The sequence below is a fragment of the Mastigoproctus giganteus genome, chromosome 9, assembly GCF_048544385.1.
Source record: "Mastigoproctus giganteus isolate SK-2022 chromosome 9, ASM4854438v1, whole genome shotgun sequence".
Lineage (NCBI taxonomy): Eukaryota > Metazoa > Arthropoda > Arachnida > Uropygi > Thelyphonidae > Mastigoproctus > Mastigoproctus giganteus.
Window position 1 is genome coordinate 216,264,463 of NC_143583.1, and position 17,009 is coordinate 216,281,471.

A 17,009-nucleotide genomic window follows, 5' to 3' on the forward strand; every position below is an offset into this window, starting at 1 on the left:
TCAGTTTTCTTGGTATGCCAGATCGTGATTTTTAACTGTCCTCCATTTCCTTTACATGATTGACATTGTTTCAGTGTGGCGCATTGCAATAATCGACGTAGGTTCTTTGATAGCATAACATAGATTTTGTAAATTTTAATAGAAATATTTTTGTTTTAGTGAAAATGTCAGAATCAAAGAAAAGAAAAGCAATTTCTTTGGAAACTAAACTAAATATCGTATGACGTGTTGAAAGCGGTGAAAGAAAATCTGATGTGGCACATTCTTTAGGATTAGCGCAATCAACTTTAACAACCATACTAAGTCAATCAGAAAAAATAAAACAGTCTGCTCAGAATTGTACAGATGTTACAGCGGCAAAATTAACTCGCTTAAGGAATCCAATTTTAGAAAAAAATGGAGAAAATGTTAAGTTTGTGGATAGATGATATGTCACAACGTCATATGCCTTTAAGTCAAATGGTGAGTCAAGAAAAAGCATTATTTTTGTTTAATCACCTGAAATCTAAACAAACTGAAGAAATTACGGAAACCTTTGGGGCTTCTTGTGGTTGGTTTGAGAAATTTAAAAAACGGGCCAGGATTCATAGTGTAAAATTAACAGGAGAAGCTACAAGTGCAGATGTTGAAGCTGCAAATAAGTTTCCAGAAAAACTAAAGGAAATAGTTGAACATGAAAATTTTCCACCAAATTTGGTGTTCAATGTTGACAAAAGCGGTTTGTTCTGGAAACGGCTACCAACAAAAAGCTTCATTTTTATCGAAGAAAAATCAGCTGCTGGGTTCAAAGCAGCCAAAGACCGTTTAACATTACTCTTTGGATCAAATGCCTCTGGCGATTATAAATTAAAATTGTTATTAGTTTACCATTCAGAAAATCTGAGGACGTTAAAAGGTAACATAAAAATGAATTTACCTGTAATATGGAAAGCAAATAGAAAAGCTTGGGTTACCAAGGAGTTATTTACTGATTGGTTTGTTAACCACTTTTGTCCTGAAGTAAAATGGTATTGTCAAAAAAAACAACTTTGAAGTAAAACTCTTTTGTTGTTAGACAATGCTCTGGGACATCTTACTGATCTTAACACGTTGGACACATGCATTCCTGTCAAAGTTGTGTTTCTTCCAGCAAACACAACTTCCCTGATTGAACCATTGGATCAGGGAGTAATAGCATCATTTAAAGCTTGTTATCTGCGTCGAACATTAAGCAATTTAACTGAACTAGAGGATAAAGAGGAAATGACAGTTAAAACTTTTTGGAAAAACTACACCATTAAAAATGCAATTGAAAACATTGATAGTTCTTGGAAAGAAGTCACTAAGAAATGCTTAAATGGAGTTTGGTGCAAAATATGGCCAGAAGTTGCACTAGAAGAATAAAATAACATCCAAGGAATTAGAAATTAAGTTATCCAGATGGCTCAATCAATATGTTTCGAAAATGTCGATGAAAAGGATGTTAGAAATTTATTGAATGCAGAAGATGATGGTTTTTCAGTGGAAGATTTGGAAAACCTTGTTAGCAACGAAGGCGAAGTTAAAGAAATTCCTGCCGAAAAAGTGTTAACAACCAAAGATTTAAAAAGGTGCTTAAATGACATTGAAAACGTTTTAAATTTTTTTAGTGAAAATGATCCTGATTTAGGAAGAAGTGTTATTCTTAAGCGATCAGTGTTAAATGCAATAACTCCGTATAGGCAATTGTTAAATGAAAGAGAAAAAAAGCATAAACAATCAGCTGTAGACTCATTTTAAAATGTGATTTCACTTTGTATGTAAGTTGCCTGTTTATTTAATAAAACTTTTCTTTGTTCGAAAAAAAGCTTTTCATTTTCTTTACGTAGGAACGTACCCCTATTCTGACCATAGTATTTTTACCTCTGAAAACGAAGTTTCGCTTAACGAAGTAATTTCGTGGAACGCATCCTATTCGTTAATCGAGGTATGCCTGTACTTAAATTTACACTACACATCATTGCATCCCCCCCCTGGTGTGTGAGAAAAAGATGAATGAGTGTGAGTGAAAAAAAAAAATATATATATATAGTAATGAAATAATGTTAAAATGTAGAGTCCATCCTGTGTTTAAAAACACACAGCAATCCATAAACTAACCGGATCCTAGGCAACAATGGTTAAACATAAATATTAAACTCAATAAAAATTATATATAAAAATAGCCGTCCATAGGAAAGATACTTTGCAAAGGACTTTGTCGAGGGCTAAACCCCTACAAAATACCAAACCCATGGCTGGCAGAGCTATCAATTTCTGTTGTCATCTGCCTGTATAACTAGGACCTAAAGAGTCCATAAGTACCCGAAAGATGGGTATAATATAATAAGATAGAAATAATAATAATAATAAAAAAATAATAATAAAATAAAATTAAAATAAAGAAATTAAGTAGCTTATTAATAGTAATTTTACAGCATACTGGCTGGATGACATTTAGCCCGACCGATAGCTGAAACCAAAATAATAAATAAGTAATACTGAGAACCAAATAATCTGCTAAACATAGTAGGCTAAATTAGCTAACAGAAGGAGAACGGAGAGAAGGCTAGTTAAAGTAATAGTACCTCAATCCCCCTCGAATTGCTCTAATAGTTCATGAGGTATGAAAAAGAGAATAAGATAGTTAAAAGTAAAAAGTGAAGGAAAAGTGTTTATACGATTGTACATCGGATATTACCGGGAACGTAACATCCCGACCCTATAAGAAAGGGATCCTGGTATAGTAAGAAGAGCCGGTAAAAGATGGTAATATATATCGAATAGTGGAATACTGGAATGGCTAGTTCCTAATATAAAATTCTACACGCCTGTAGTAACCTGGTGATTGCACTATGGTATATCCTACTCCCTATATCCCTAACATTTTCACTACGAAATTTGCCTATTTGGCATGTAGAATTTTATATTAGGAATTAGCCATTCCAGTATTCCACTATTCGATATATATTATCATCTTTTACGGGCTCTTCTTACTATACCAGGATCCCTTTCTTATAGGGTCGGGATGTTACGTTCCCGGTAATATCCGATGTACAATCGTATAAACACTTTTCCTTCACTTTTTACTTTTAACTATCTTATTCTCTTTTTCATACCTCATGAACTATTAGAGCAATTCGAGGGGGATTGAGGTACTATTACTTTAACTAGCCTTCTCTCCGTTCTCCTTCTGTTAGCTAATTTAGCCTACTATGTTTAGCAGATTATTTGGTTCTCAGTATTACTTATTTATTATTTTGGTTTCAGCTATCGGTCGGGCTAAATGTCATCCAGCCAGTATGCTGCAAAATTACTATTAATAAGCTACTTAATTTCTTTATTTTAATTTTATTTTATTATTTTTTTTATTATTATTATTATTATTTCTATCTTATTATATTATACCCATCTTTCAGGTACTTATGGACTCTTTAGGTCCTAGTTATACAGGCAGATGACAAAAGAAACTGATAGCTCTGCCAGCCATGGGTTTGGTATTTTGTAGGGGTTTAGCCCTCGACAAAGTCCCTTGCAAAGTATCTTTCCTATGGACGGCTATTTTTATATATAATTTTTATTGAGTTTAATATTTATGTTTAACCATTGTTGCCTAGGGTCCGGTTAGTTCATGGATTGCTGCTTGTTTTTAAACACAGGATGGACTCTACATTTTAACATTATTTCATTACTACATAACAACGGATGTAATGTTCTATCGCAGATGGCATTAATCTGATTGGTTAATATTATCATATAATATCCCTGTTCTTTTTTTTTTTTTTTTTTTAGGAAAACCCCAAACACGAAAGGTATCAAAACCTATAGTACTTAGTACCGTGCATGGGTTGGAGGAGAAGTATGAGGGGGAGGGGGGGATGCCGGAAACTTTGCTCTAGAGACTAAACATGGGTTTCACCACTTTCAATGCTTTAGTAATTATAGCATTAATAAATATAACATCACAGTTCCACGCTTTAGTAATTTGATTCTATATATATATATATATATATATATATATAATATATAAGAGATTGTATAGATTGTATTAAAGAGTAAAAACAGATAAAACATCGGAAAGTTAAATAAACTGGATATGGCAGTTATTATAATATATATATATAAAACTTGAAAAAAAAATTATATAAGTAAAAAGTATAAAAAAAAAATAGAATGCAAGTAGAGTGAGAATACAGATTATGAATGAAGTAAATGTGTCTCTCTCCCACCCCTTCGCCTGGTGGGGTTCCCCACTGCCAGCTAACATATTCCACCCCGGGAGCAGGATGGGCAGTTTGACTTTCCTCTTGGATTCAATACTACATGGACATAACAACCATCACTGACAATGACATACTGCGACTTTGCTGCTGACACGCCATTTGGTGGTCTGAACTGGGTGCTCTGACCCGGTTCCCTTTAAAACCCCAGGCAGGGGAGGGAGGAGACAGAGACCTGTCTCCTCCCTCCCCTGGGGATGCCTACTCTATCATCCTTATTCTTCTATCTGTTTTCTCCCCAGTCTTCAGCCCTTCTCTCAGTAAACCGACCGAGTACACCCCTTAACAATGCCACCAAATTCTAATCAATGTCTAAATTCTACTGCTTTCTTGTAAATCTCTTTTGGCCAAATTCTAGTGTACACCCCCTTTTTTTTTTTTTTTTTTAAGTCTTGTTACTGAAATCCTTGGAAATTAGGTGGTGGAGCCTGCCAGAGTACTTAAATAATCTATTGGGTGCCTGACCTGCCTCCTCGTGGGTAATCTTGGGTCCCAATGGCTAAATGGTCAGAGAAACAATGGAACATAGCACTGCACAACAGACCACTCCCCACACACTTTTTAAATCTCTGGCCTCCACAGAATTGATGCACTCCAATTCTGTTCCCAGAGAAGAATAGTCAAGAGCACACTGCTCTGGGCTCTGGTCAAAGGTGATCTAGTTTTATTGGGTGACTCTATTGTCAGGGAAACAGGTAACATTTTTGTAATAAAGATAGGTGGTCTAGAACCAGTGTGTATTTGTCACTCACAAAGAATACAATGCGGAGATGGGAGAAACCCCTGGTACCGTTAGACAACTAACACACTTTACACTTTACTGATCAATGCAGGAAAGAAACACATGGATTGTAATATTTATTTTATTTCATTTTTATTTATTTTTTATTTTTTTTGCTGGTTTTTTGAACCATAAACCAATACTAACGTTAATAATTATTTAACATTTTCTTAAATCATATGATAATTAAATAAATTTAATTGCTAAATAATTTCAAGAAAATAAAAGGCGTATTTCTTATATTTTGCCATATATGCCAAAAATCATAATTACACATGTTTGTGATCATGTCAGCCATTCATTTATTCATTACTAATACATTTTTTTTTTTTTTTTAAGTTTGCAGTCTAAGATTGTCTGCAGCCATCACAACCATATTTGCTATATGTACTGTAGTAAAAAAGCATTGCATAATTGAAGGTTTTCATTTTGTCTTTTAGGTATCATTTAAGGGAATGGATATTTTTGCATAACCCAAATTGAGAACGCTGCATTACATATCAAAGAAATGTGTTTACTTATTGCTGATGTTTTAATTTGATTCCTTTTTATTATATATTTTAATGGATATCATTAAAGGACAAAATAATTACAGCAAAGCATGTAAATCATAAGTGTTTACTAATGGTTCCAAATGAAGTGTGTCAAGTCTACAGACTTTATTAAGAATCAATAAAATAAATGTATTGGATAAAAGTGCATACATTATATTAATTCCTAATTCAGTCACCAAATAATAATGTTATTAAAAACTTCTATCAAGGTGGTCTGATTACTTATTGTTTTGTATAAATAACATCAGCCCAACAGTACAGAAAATGATCTAGAAGATTATACAGAAAATGATCTAGAAGAAACTTAATTTTTCTATTAATTTAATAGAAAATTGTAAAATCAAAATAACTAAATAATTGTAAAAAGTTATTAATTTTTATTGACTTTCAAGTATTAATAGCATGTTTATATGAAAAATATTTCTCATTTTAGCTTCAGTATTCATCAGTGCCTTCAAATGAGCTCAAGAATCTTTCTCATTTACTTCTAGAAATACTGGTAAGAATAATAATGTATTCCTGTTTTTCTTCATCTTTTTTTAACATATCAGATTGGGTCACACTGCACAGAATTACTCTAACTTAATTGAAATTATTAAGTCATACATCATCTGCTGCATAACTTAATTATGGTTACTACAAGATCCACTTACAATACAAAGTCCAGGGACATCGAGACTCAAATGGAAATGCCTGTGAGCATTTCCAGTATGAGTTGCAACTTTGTTGTTTATATAGCCTGTGCCATGTATTCTAAGGCTGTTCTAGTAGGCAGGCCTAGCTCATCTGGCAATTCTTTTCTTTGCAACCGATGTAAGGAGTGTACCGATCTCAAATTACAACTTGGTATGGTGCGTTACTTACGAAAGCAATTTGAGCCGCTGAAGAAACAAGGGCTTGCTCTAAAAACAAATGTAACTGGGAGCTTATCAGGGACTCAAGTATTTCCTGACCAAGTGATGCACTCCAATTCTGTTCCCAGAGAAGAATAGTCAAGAGCACACTGCTCTGGGCTCTGGTCAAAGGTGATCTAGTTTTATTGGGTGACTCTATTGTCAGGGAAACAGGTAACATTTTTGTAATAAAGATAGGTGGTCTAGAACCAGTGTGTATTTGCCAGGTGCAACAATTGATGATGTTACCAACAGATTGCCAGATTTTAATGAAGGTAAAGAGAGAATTATTATTCATGTGGGGACTAACGATAATATCTTACACAACCTGACCATCAGTTGGAGAAATATAGGACTATGCTGAAAAAATGCTGCAAGTTAGGTCAGAATATGTGTGTGTCTGCAGTTCTGCACAGACACAATAGGAGGGACTATATGCTGAAAGCCCTCTGGATTAACTCAAGATTTGAGGGAATCTGTAAAGCTTGGGGGGGGGGATATTTTATCAGCATGACCCACATTTGTAGGTAGTAGGAATCTATTTTGTAGAGATGGTATTCATTTGAACAAAGGTGGTGCAATGATTTTTGCCAGTATCGTTGAGGATGCCCTAAGGCCTCAGGGGAACCGCTAGTTTGTGGGGGGAAGAAGGGTAATTTAGATCTGCATTTATCTGATGATATGAGTCAAAGTAATGCTTGCACTCACCTCATGAAAGGCATATTTTTTATGTTATCTGTGAGCATTTCCAGTGTGAGACTGCAGTGTTGGCTGGTGATTCTTTTTTTGTTGCCACAACAGCCAAAGTTGATAAGATATTCTGAGGGTAGCGATATTACAGATGAGGGGAAGATAAAGCTTGGGATACAAACCTAAATAAATTCAAGGGGTGTTTCAGGGTAGTAAACTATAGAAAATTACTTAGTCTCAACTGCAGTAATGTTAATAAAATTGCTGAATTTGAACTCCTGGTTAGGACAGCTAATGTTGATATAATAGGGCTAACAGAAACATGGAAATTGGAGATATTTTTTCAAATGCAGCCTGGACATGAAAAGTGCTTTTGATGAGCCTAAAGTTACATCTGCCAGCATAGAATGTGTGGTGTGAGTTAGTTGGAAGCAAAGGAACAGCGAGAGTGGGAATAATCTACAGACCAGAAGATTGTGAAGCATATTACGAGTCTTTCCATTCAGATGGAATGGGCAGGCAAGTGTGAATGTCTTGTTATGGGTAACTTTAATCTACCCCAGATTGATTGGAATAAGTGGGAGGGGAAACTCACGATGGGGAAAAACTTTTTAAATGAACTAGATGATTATTTGTACCAGCATGTTAGAAAAAGTACTAGGGATAAGAATATTCTTTACCTTATCATTACTAATGAATCAGATGACATCACAAGGTTTAAAGTACAGGAACCATTGTCAGATGGAGGGTGAATACATTTGAATCACAATACTTTTAAAGCAAAAATCACAGGAGCCATGAACACATACATACATACCTTTAAAAAATATATTGCAGGAGGAAGATACCAAAATGGATGACTGCAGTGCTGGCTGGTGTTATAGACCAGAAAAAAGATAGCATGGGGCAGTTAAAGAGCAATGGAAAGTACTGAAGCCTACAACAGGTATAAGTTGATCTGTAATAGTACCACAAATAATATCAGAAATAGTATCACAAACAAGGCCTAGGCTACATATGAGAAAGCATTCTCTAAGAGAGCAAAGAATGGAGACAAGGACATACAAAGAATTTTTCATATATGTTGAGGCAAATCAGATTGGACCTTTGTGCAAAGGGTGTGGGAAAGTCTTAGACAACTCAGCTGATGTTGCAAATTAATTGAACAAGTACTTTGCTTCTGTCTTTACTGACAAAAGACCCTTAATGCTGAGAAGAGGCTGTACAATTGAGGCTGAGCCATATGAAATGATGTCTTATTTACAGATGATTGTTTATTAGAAAACCTTTTGAGCATAAAGGCAAGTAAAGCTCCCGGAGTTGATGAAATATACCCTGTAGGTTTGTGGGAGTGTATTGAACCAGTGAGGTTAATTATGAGGTCATCTTTGGACTCAAAGGATTCCTTTGGATTACTGAAGTGGCAGTGTATCACCAGCACATAAAAGGTTTTCTAAGAGTGAAGTTGGTAAGTAACCCCAGGGGCTCACATCTGGTGAGTATGGGTTTGGCACACCCAGGGTCCTGAGCTGGATATCATTATTCTTCTCTTTCTTGGTGATTCCCTTCTCTCTCTCTCTCGGTAATTCAGAATTTTTTTTTTTGCCTGGTGTAGCATAAGCCTCAGGCTTCCTTGCACCATAAGGCTAATAATAATAAAATAATAATAATAATAAAACTAGTCTGACTTCAGTGGTAGGAAAAATCTTAGAGGCAATGATTAAGAATGTAATTCAGGGAAATTTAGATAGATATGGTATTCTGAAGGATACACAACATGGCTTTGTTAAGGGTAAATCATGCTTAACTAAATTAATAGGCTATTTTGACATAGTTACTCATGAGCTGGATTTAGGGAATAATTTTGACATAGTTTATTTGGATTTTAGCAAAGCATTTGGCTCAGTTGCTCATGAGAAGTTACTGTATAAGCTTGAACAGGTCGGGATTACTGATAAGGTTATAAGATGGATTGCTGGATGGCTACGTGGCAGAAGGCGGAGGGTTGTGATTAATGGATATTCTTCTGATTGCTGTAACATCAGGAGTGGGGTGCCTCACGGGTCAGTTCTTGGACCACCATTGTTTTTCATTTTCATAAATGACATCAACATATTGATGTCAAAATTTGCAGACGATGTAAAGATTTACATCCATTAATGATCAGTCACAAGCAGTGCTCCTTCAGGATGATTTTAACTGACTTCAGAGATGGTCAGAGAAGTGGCAGCTATGTTTTAATGCTGCTAAATGCTTGGGGAATAGCAACTAACAAATAAATTATATACTTGGTAGGGTTGAATTTAAAAAAAAAAAAAAAAAAAAGGTGACCTGATTGAGATTTATAAGGCTCTGAGAAGGATTAGAAAAATGAATGAATGGGAGTAGAATTTTCACTGTTCTAAAGAATTCCAGAACTAGTGGTCATAAATTCATATTTACAGGGCTTGAGGTTTGGATTAGATTGTAGGAAGTTACCTTTTAGCCAGCGAGTTGTTGATAGCTGGAACAAGTTGCCCTCTCAGGTAGTTGAGGCTGACAGCATGAATAAATTCAAAGGTTAAGTGGATACTTACCTGTATGAGGGGAAAGCATATAATTTGTGTTTTCTTATCTACTTGGTTGTGGGTTTTTTTTTTTTGCCAGTGCAGCAAAAGCCTGTAGCTTCCTTGCACTATATGGCAAATACTATTACTCTTACTATGTGGTTAAGACTTTAAAGGATTGAATAAACTACAGGTAACCCCCACTTAATGCTGATAATTCATTCCCGAAAAACAGAGCGCTAAGTGAATCAGCGCTAAACGAATACTGTATTCCCGTAATGTAACATATGTATTTGTGAGTCGCAGTCTATGCCATAGGATATTTTCTAATCAATAATAAATGGTAGCGAAAAGATGCACAAACGTCGGTCAAAATATTTAATATTAAAAATTTGTACATATAAAATATTCTCCACTACATACGTATAGAAATTATGTGGTAAATAACTACATTACATATCAAAATTAAATTTAAAATCATGAATTTATTAATCTGATAGCCCTGGGCTGTCGAGTTTTCGTAACTTTGCAGATCAAGAAGGAGCCGATTTTGGGTTGTACTTTGGCCGTCTTCCTAGTAAACTAAAAGGGGTATTACTTTAAAATCCCCGCAGCGTTACCACCCAACAATAAAGTCAACCAATTCTTCACCGCTTTGAAGCCTGGCATGTTCTTTTTTCTTATTTCGATATGAAACTTCTTTTAGGCATTCGTTTCCAAAAAAGACCTGTTTCATCTATATTAAAAACTTGTTGAGTAGTTTAACACCACTCGTCAATAATTTTTAGAAGTTCTTTTTTGAGAGTTTCGGCTCCTTCTTGATCTGCACTTGCGGCTTCTCCCTGGATTTTAAATCTATCTTACCAGCCCTTACTATTTTTAAATGATTCCACTTTTTTTTTTTTTTTTTTTAAATGTGAGCTTTCTTTAAATCATCATATAGGTTAATCGCTTTTTCTTTAATAATATTTAACTTAACAGAATTGTACATTGGATATTATCTTCAATAAAAATATTTAGAAGTCTCTCCATTTCAATTATAATAGCCAGCCTAATTGCTTGCAGTGGAACAGCTGTCTTTCCTGCTGCTAAAATTAATTCATTATTTTTTATAATTGTTCTTACAGTTGAGCCTGCTAGTCCTAAATTATTGCATACATCCACTTTCCATTGAATGGAATCGATTCGCTTCAAAACGTATAATTTAATTTTTCAAATTCAGTATTTTTCTTATCTTAGTAGGCTTCGTACCGCGTCCAGACATTGTTCCTTTTTTAATTCTTATCTTCCATTATTAGGTGCCTCCGTAGCCAGGTGGGAAGGAGCAGCAGTGCGTAGCACGCGCTTCTTGATTAGACCGGGGTTCGAGCCCGTCACCACCAAATACGGAAGATGCGGAAAGGTCAGGGAATGACCACCGCATATCCCGGAGCAACATGGCCTTAGTTGCTAATGCTCCTAAAACACCAAATAACAACAACAACTTCCATTATTAATCTTCAAAAATGTAACTGCGTTGCATTAATTATGATACAATGTTTGAGTAAACTGTCCGTTATGAACAATGTCTAACACTGTACCGAGTGATGACTAGACTTCGGATAAATGCATATAATACAAATATTACAAGCAATATACTTGATCATTTTTTAAAATGTTGATTGTAACCAAGTCACCATAGTGCAATTATATTAGCATGGGAGAAGATTTCACTGAGCATGGGAAAATTTCGCAAATCGTTGTTGTTATGTTGTTATTTGGTTTTTAGGAGCATTAGCAACTAAGGCCATATTGCTCCAGGGATATGTGATGGTCATTCCCTGACCTTTCCGCATCCTCCGTATTTGGTGGTCACGGGCTTGAACCCCGGTCTAATCAAGAAGCGTGTGCTACGCACTGCTGCTCCTGCCCACCTGACTACAGAGGCACCTCAAAACACGTCAACGTGGGAAACTTTGCTATTCATTTTCAAGCTATCAACTACATCAGATGAAATGTTTTCGTCATGCCAAAAATTCAATCTGTACGCTGGTAAAAGCATTTTTTAGAGAGTTGCAACAGCATTATAGTGAATCAGTGTAGAGTCAACTGCATTATAACGAGGGCCTGCTGTAAATGCCAAAGTTATCATTGCACTGGGTCATAGGCAGGGAGACTTAAATTGAAATGAAATATCTGTAGAATAGATGTTGGAATAAATTCCCATCCACTTTTGTGAAGGCTGAAAATTTATCTAAATTTAAAGGATTGGAATACTTGAAAGAAGTTGGTAAAGTGAGAAAAAAAACACGCACATTGGTTACAGTTTTTTCTTTTTTTTATATATATATATATACACATGGTTATATATATATATATATAGTTTTATATATACACAGTTACATAAAAGCTACAGGTTTTTGGATAATAATTATATAATTTAATAATAATTTGGTTTTAAAAAGCTACAAATGGTTTAAAAATTGTTTTTATTATCTATATTAATTATTATAAAAGTGTGCAGTTATATAAAAGATGCAGATTTTTGTATAATAATTATATAATTTAATAATAATTTGATTTTTATGTTTACATTTCGCTTTTACAATTTAAAAATGGTTTATATTGTCTATATTGATTATCATAAAAGTGTGCAGCTTTTATATAAAAGCTATAGGCTTTTGGATCATAATTTAATAATAATTTGATTTTATGATTTAATATAAAACAACACATCTTTATGTTCCAAAATGTTTCTTTATGTTGAAACCATTCTGTCCCCAAATCTGAAATGGTAAAAATGGAAACCTTAGCCCATGCAACTGCAATTAGTTGTACACATATTCTCATAGATCTTTCCATAGGAAAGCAGTATTTCACATTCAACGGGGGATTCTATATGCAGATTTCTAGCCTCAAAATGGGTAATGCCCTCTCTTCTCTCATGGCAGAAATTTTTATGACAAAATTTGAAGATTTCTTAGAAAACCAACCGAATAAACCTAAATTCTGGAGCAGGTACATCAATGACATCATAGGTATTTGGAACCATGGTACAGAAAACCTACATAAATTCTTTGAGGGTCTCAACAACCACCACCAAAAAATCAAATTTAAAATGGAAAAAGAAAATAATGGCAACCTTCCTTTCTTGGATATCGTGTTCGCAAAAAAACCCTCAGCGCTACATATGGAAGTTTGCAGAAAGCCCACTGATAGTGGAATCATATGAAATTACAAATCCTACCATCCTTTCTCAACAAAAATCAACATTTTAAAGTCCCTCATCCTAAGAGCTCACAGAATCTGTAAAGAACACAGTCTACAACAGGAAATACAAATAATAACCAGGCTTGCCACGAAGAATGGATTTCTGGTACACATTATCAAAAAAGCCATAGGAGGCACCTCCAAGACCATCACACAACCCAACCCAGCAAGGACAGGAGATCATCCATATATCATATGGATGATCTCCTGTACGTATACCATACATACCATCAGTCAGCACTAAAATAGCTAAAGAAGCCAGAAAATTCGGGATCTTCACCTTTTTAAAAAAACTCAGCCTCCATCAAGCAGATCATAAAACAAGTCGACCCTGACAATCTATAAAATAGATTGTCGGGGTTCCTATCTATAAAATAGACTGTAGATGTGGAGGTAAATACATAGGAGAATCATACAGATGTCTACAATGCAGAATAAAAGAGCACATAAAAATGTACAATGTAGAAGAGTTCTACAGTCTGACACAGCTGTCCATACTTTCCAGTGTGGTAACACTTGGGATTTCAAGAACAAGAGAACCCTTTCTACAGATAGGCACAACAGAAGGAAACTCAAAGAATCTTTTCTTATAAAATTATTTGGAGCCTCAACCATCAACAGAAAACAGGGAGTCGTGTTCAACTTGCAATATTTTCATCTTTTTAAAAAGAAAATAGGTCACTATAACCCCTTTCAGACCACCAGAACCAGCATGCAAACCAACCCTTCAGAGTAGGAGAGCAGTCACCTCAGGAGTCCACTACAAAAGAACGGATTGAGGATATAAATCCTGACACAATTCTATTGGCTATTGGAATTAATTCCTCACCTATAAATTAACTGCTGGCAGGTCTCTTGCCTGTATGCACATCAGATTTCTGCAAGCATCATCACGAGGAGTCTGTCAGCAGATAAGAATTTAATCTCTCTCTGTATTTACCTAATTTAATATCTCATTCTATTGTAACAGTAATCCAAACTTAGAATTGTTTATTTGCAAATCATAATTGTAATATTGGTAATTCATATCTGTAACCCTTTCTGTTTTTGTTCCCCCAATAGCACGGTCTGATGATGGGTATCGGTAAGATACCTGAAACGTTACCTTAATGTATAGTAGTTTAGGCGAATAGCTTAATAAACTGTATTATTAATTTCACATGGTATAAGAGTGGTATTATATTTAGTAAACTGCAACATAAGTGGTATTATATTTAGTAAAAGTAAACTGCAACATAAGTAATCAGAGTTTTTCTGTGACTTTCTGTAGAAAGCGGAAGAGGATAGCGTGCCAGCACTCTGCTTTTAGTGATGGTTGTACCAACCTATTGGTGTTATTCAGGTTCAGCATGAATATTAATCAAAATTCAGCTGCATAAATTATAAGCAAAATCAGTTCTACGATAAATAAAATAGTTAACAAGTTTAAAACAATTGTATCCATTGTTAACAATTAGAAAAGTATTGTATATGTGTTTGATACACAAAGTCCTGCAAAATCTGTAAAATGGCTTTCTCAACAACTTCGATTAGAATATTCATTAGTGCTAAACTGTTTCAATGTGCAACAATTCAACAAAAACAATTTCCCAGCAACCATGGTAAAGGTAGGCAAGTTCGTTTCTCCAAGTAGAAATAAACCACATTGTAAATAGGTAAATTTCCTTGTCATCTGAATGGTTATGTTAACAAGCAGAATATTTTGTCATTTAGTTAAAAAGTTCTCAAACTGTCCATACAATACTACAGTCAATAAACACAGCATAATGTGTAATATAAAATAAAAATTGAAAGAGTTTAGTAATTTAAAGTACATCAACATACATGTGAGTGTTTTTAATTTCTACTTTTTTTTTCATATTTCCCATTTTAGGTTCTTGATGACTCGTTACAGTTCACACGTTTGCAACAAGTCATAGATGGCCAAAAAGATGAAAACAGTATGCCTTTTGATGGAATGTTAGGTAAGAATGTCTCTATTTTGTTGATAATGAGCACACCCTAAAATAAAAATTGTACAATCAATAACTAGCTAACTGTGTCTGCCAGTGTTCTACAATGATAATTTCTCTGGTGTTCTTTTTGGGTTTTTACATAGTTCAGACCTACTCAAATTTGCATTGATTAATTGATCAATCAAAAAAAATTATATTTTATCATTAATTGATAAAATATGATTGTTTGAATTATCAGTTTTTCTATAATAAAAAATATCAGTTTTTAACTGATATTTTTTTTATTATAGAAATTTTTTTTTTTAACTAATATTTTATTAAAACTCATATTATAGAAAAACTGATATTATAGAATATCAGTTTATTTATAATATGAGTTTTGTCATAAAAACTCATATTGGCCAAATTTCTTTCGATTTTTAGAATTTCATATAATAACATCTGCTCTTATAAGACAGATTCACTTGTTGCATGATTTTGCCCAGACTGCATATTATGGATATCATTCAATCAGATTGGATTGCAGAGCACGGAAGAGATCTGTGGAAGGCAAAAATGTCAGAAAGGCACTATTCATTGGTGGGGAGACATGCATTGAATAACCCACCATCCTCTTTGTTCTAAGGACTCATAAAATACTAATTATTTGGAATTAAAAGTTAAAAGAGCTTGCTGTCTTATGAAATAAGCTGACATAATTTACATACATTAAAAAAAATTTTCACACTCAGAATGTCAACTCATTTCATAAGAAAATAGGTTTCTGTAACTCAGTAAAATAACACTTAGAATAATACAATATCAGTTATATAAAATTGGATGTTGAATACATAAAATTTAATGAATGATATTTTTTAAATAATTTAAATTTACTCTGTCAACACATGCCTCTACTAATGCTAAATTAGAGGCAAGAAAGCAAACTTATACAGCATCAGCCAAAAAAAAAGGGAGAGGGGAAAGCATTCCCATTTAACCCATCCATTTGCTCCATATATTTGTCTAGTTCTGCCTTGAAATTATTTAAGCTGTCCACTTCTACAATGACAGATGGAAGCTTGTTCCAGAAATCAACTACCCACTAACTAAAGGCAAGTTTCTGCACATCTATTCTATGCTATCTTTCCTCAATTTGAATTTTAGCATTAGCATTAGCATTAGTAGAGGCATATGATGCAAGAAAGCAAGCTTATTCAGCATCAGCCAAAAAAAAACCACTCCCATTTCACCCCTCCGTTCGTTCGAAATACCTGTCCAGTTGAGCTTTAAATTTGTTTAGGCTATCAACTTCAACAACAAGTGATGGAAGTCGGTTCCACCAACCAACCACCCGCTGGCCAAAGGCAAATTTCCACACATCTATCCGACATCCGTCCTTCTTCAATTTGAATTTATGCCCTCTGAGGTGATTATTCTGAGCAAGATGAAGAATTCCATTGGCATTGAGCATGCTCAAACCATTCAAAGCCTTATACACCTCTATCAGATCACCTCGCCGGTGCCTAGTCTCCAGACTCTGTAATTTGCAAAACTTAAGCCTTTCTTCGTAAGAGCAACCCTTTGTTCCATTCACTAATCTTGTTGCCCTTCTCTGTACCCGTTCCAGCAGCTCTACATCCTTCTTGAAATGAGGCCTCCAGACCTGTATACAGTACTCAAGATGTGGCCTAACCATTGCCTTATACAAGGGAATAATCACCTCCTTATCCCTGCTAGAAAAATTCCTGTGTATCATTGACAAGACACTATGAGCTACTCTTGCAGCTCGTCTGCACTGCTCAGAGAACTTCATATCTGCCTGCACAATTACCCCCAAGTCCTTTTCATTCTCCACCACTGTCAGTGTAGTACCGCAGAGTTGATACGTTGCTCTGGGGTTACTGTTTCCCATATGTAGTACTTTACATTTGTCAATGTTAAACTTCATTTGCCACCTCTCAGCCCATCTGTTCAACCTTTCCAGATCCTGTTGAAGCAGCATAGCGTCAGTAGTGTCCTTAACAACCCTGCCAACCTTTGTATCATCTGCAAACTTGGACATTAAACTTGATATCCCATCATCAA

The 17,009-nt window shown here is 34.7% G+C and overlaps 1 protein-coding gene across 2 annotated transcripts in view; it reads left to right on the forward strand.

Annotated features, from left to right (window-relative positions):
* Positions 1-17,009, forward strand: part of LOC150081121 (ubiquitin carboxyl-terminal hydrolase 24-like) — a 908,750-nt gene that overhangs the window by 862,235 nt on the left and 29,506 nt on the right. For both annotated transcript variants that reach the window (XM_090381072.1, XM_090381073.1), the window contains exons 55-56: positions 6,046-6,111; positions 14,864-14,954. In XM_090381072.1, coding sequence (XP_090237198.1) covers positions 6,046-6,111; positions 14,864-14,954 — 157 coding nt within the window. The remainder of the gene's footprint in view (positions 1-6,045; positions 6,112-14,863; positions 14,955-17,009) is intronic.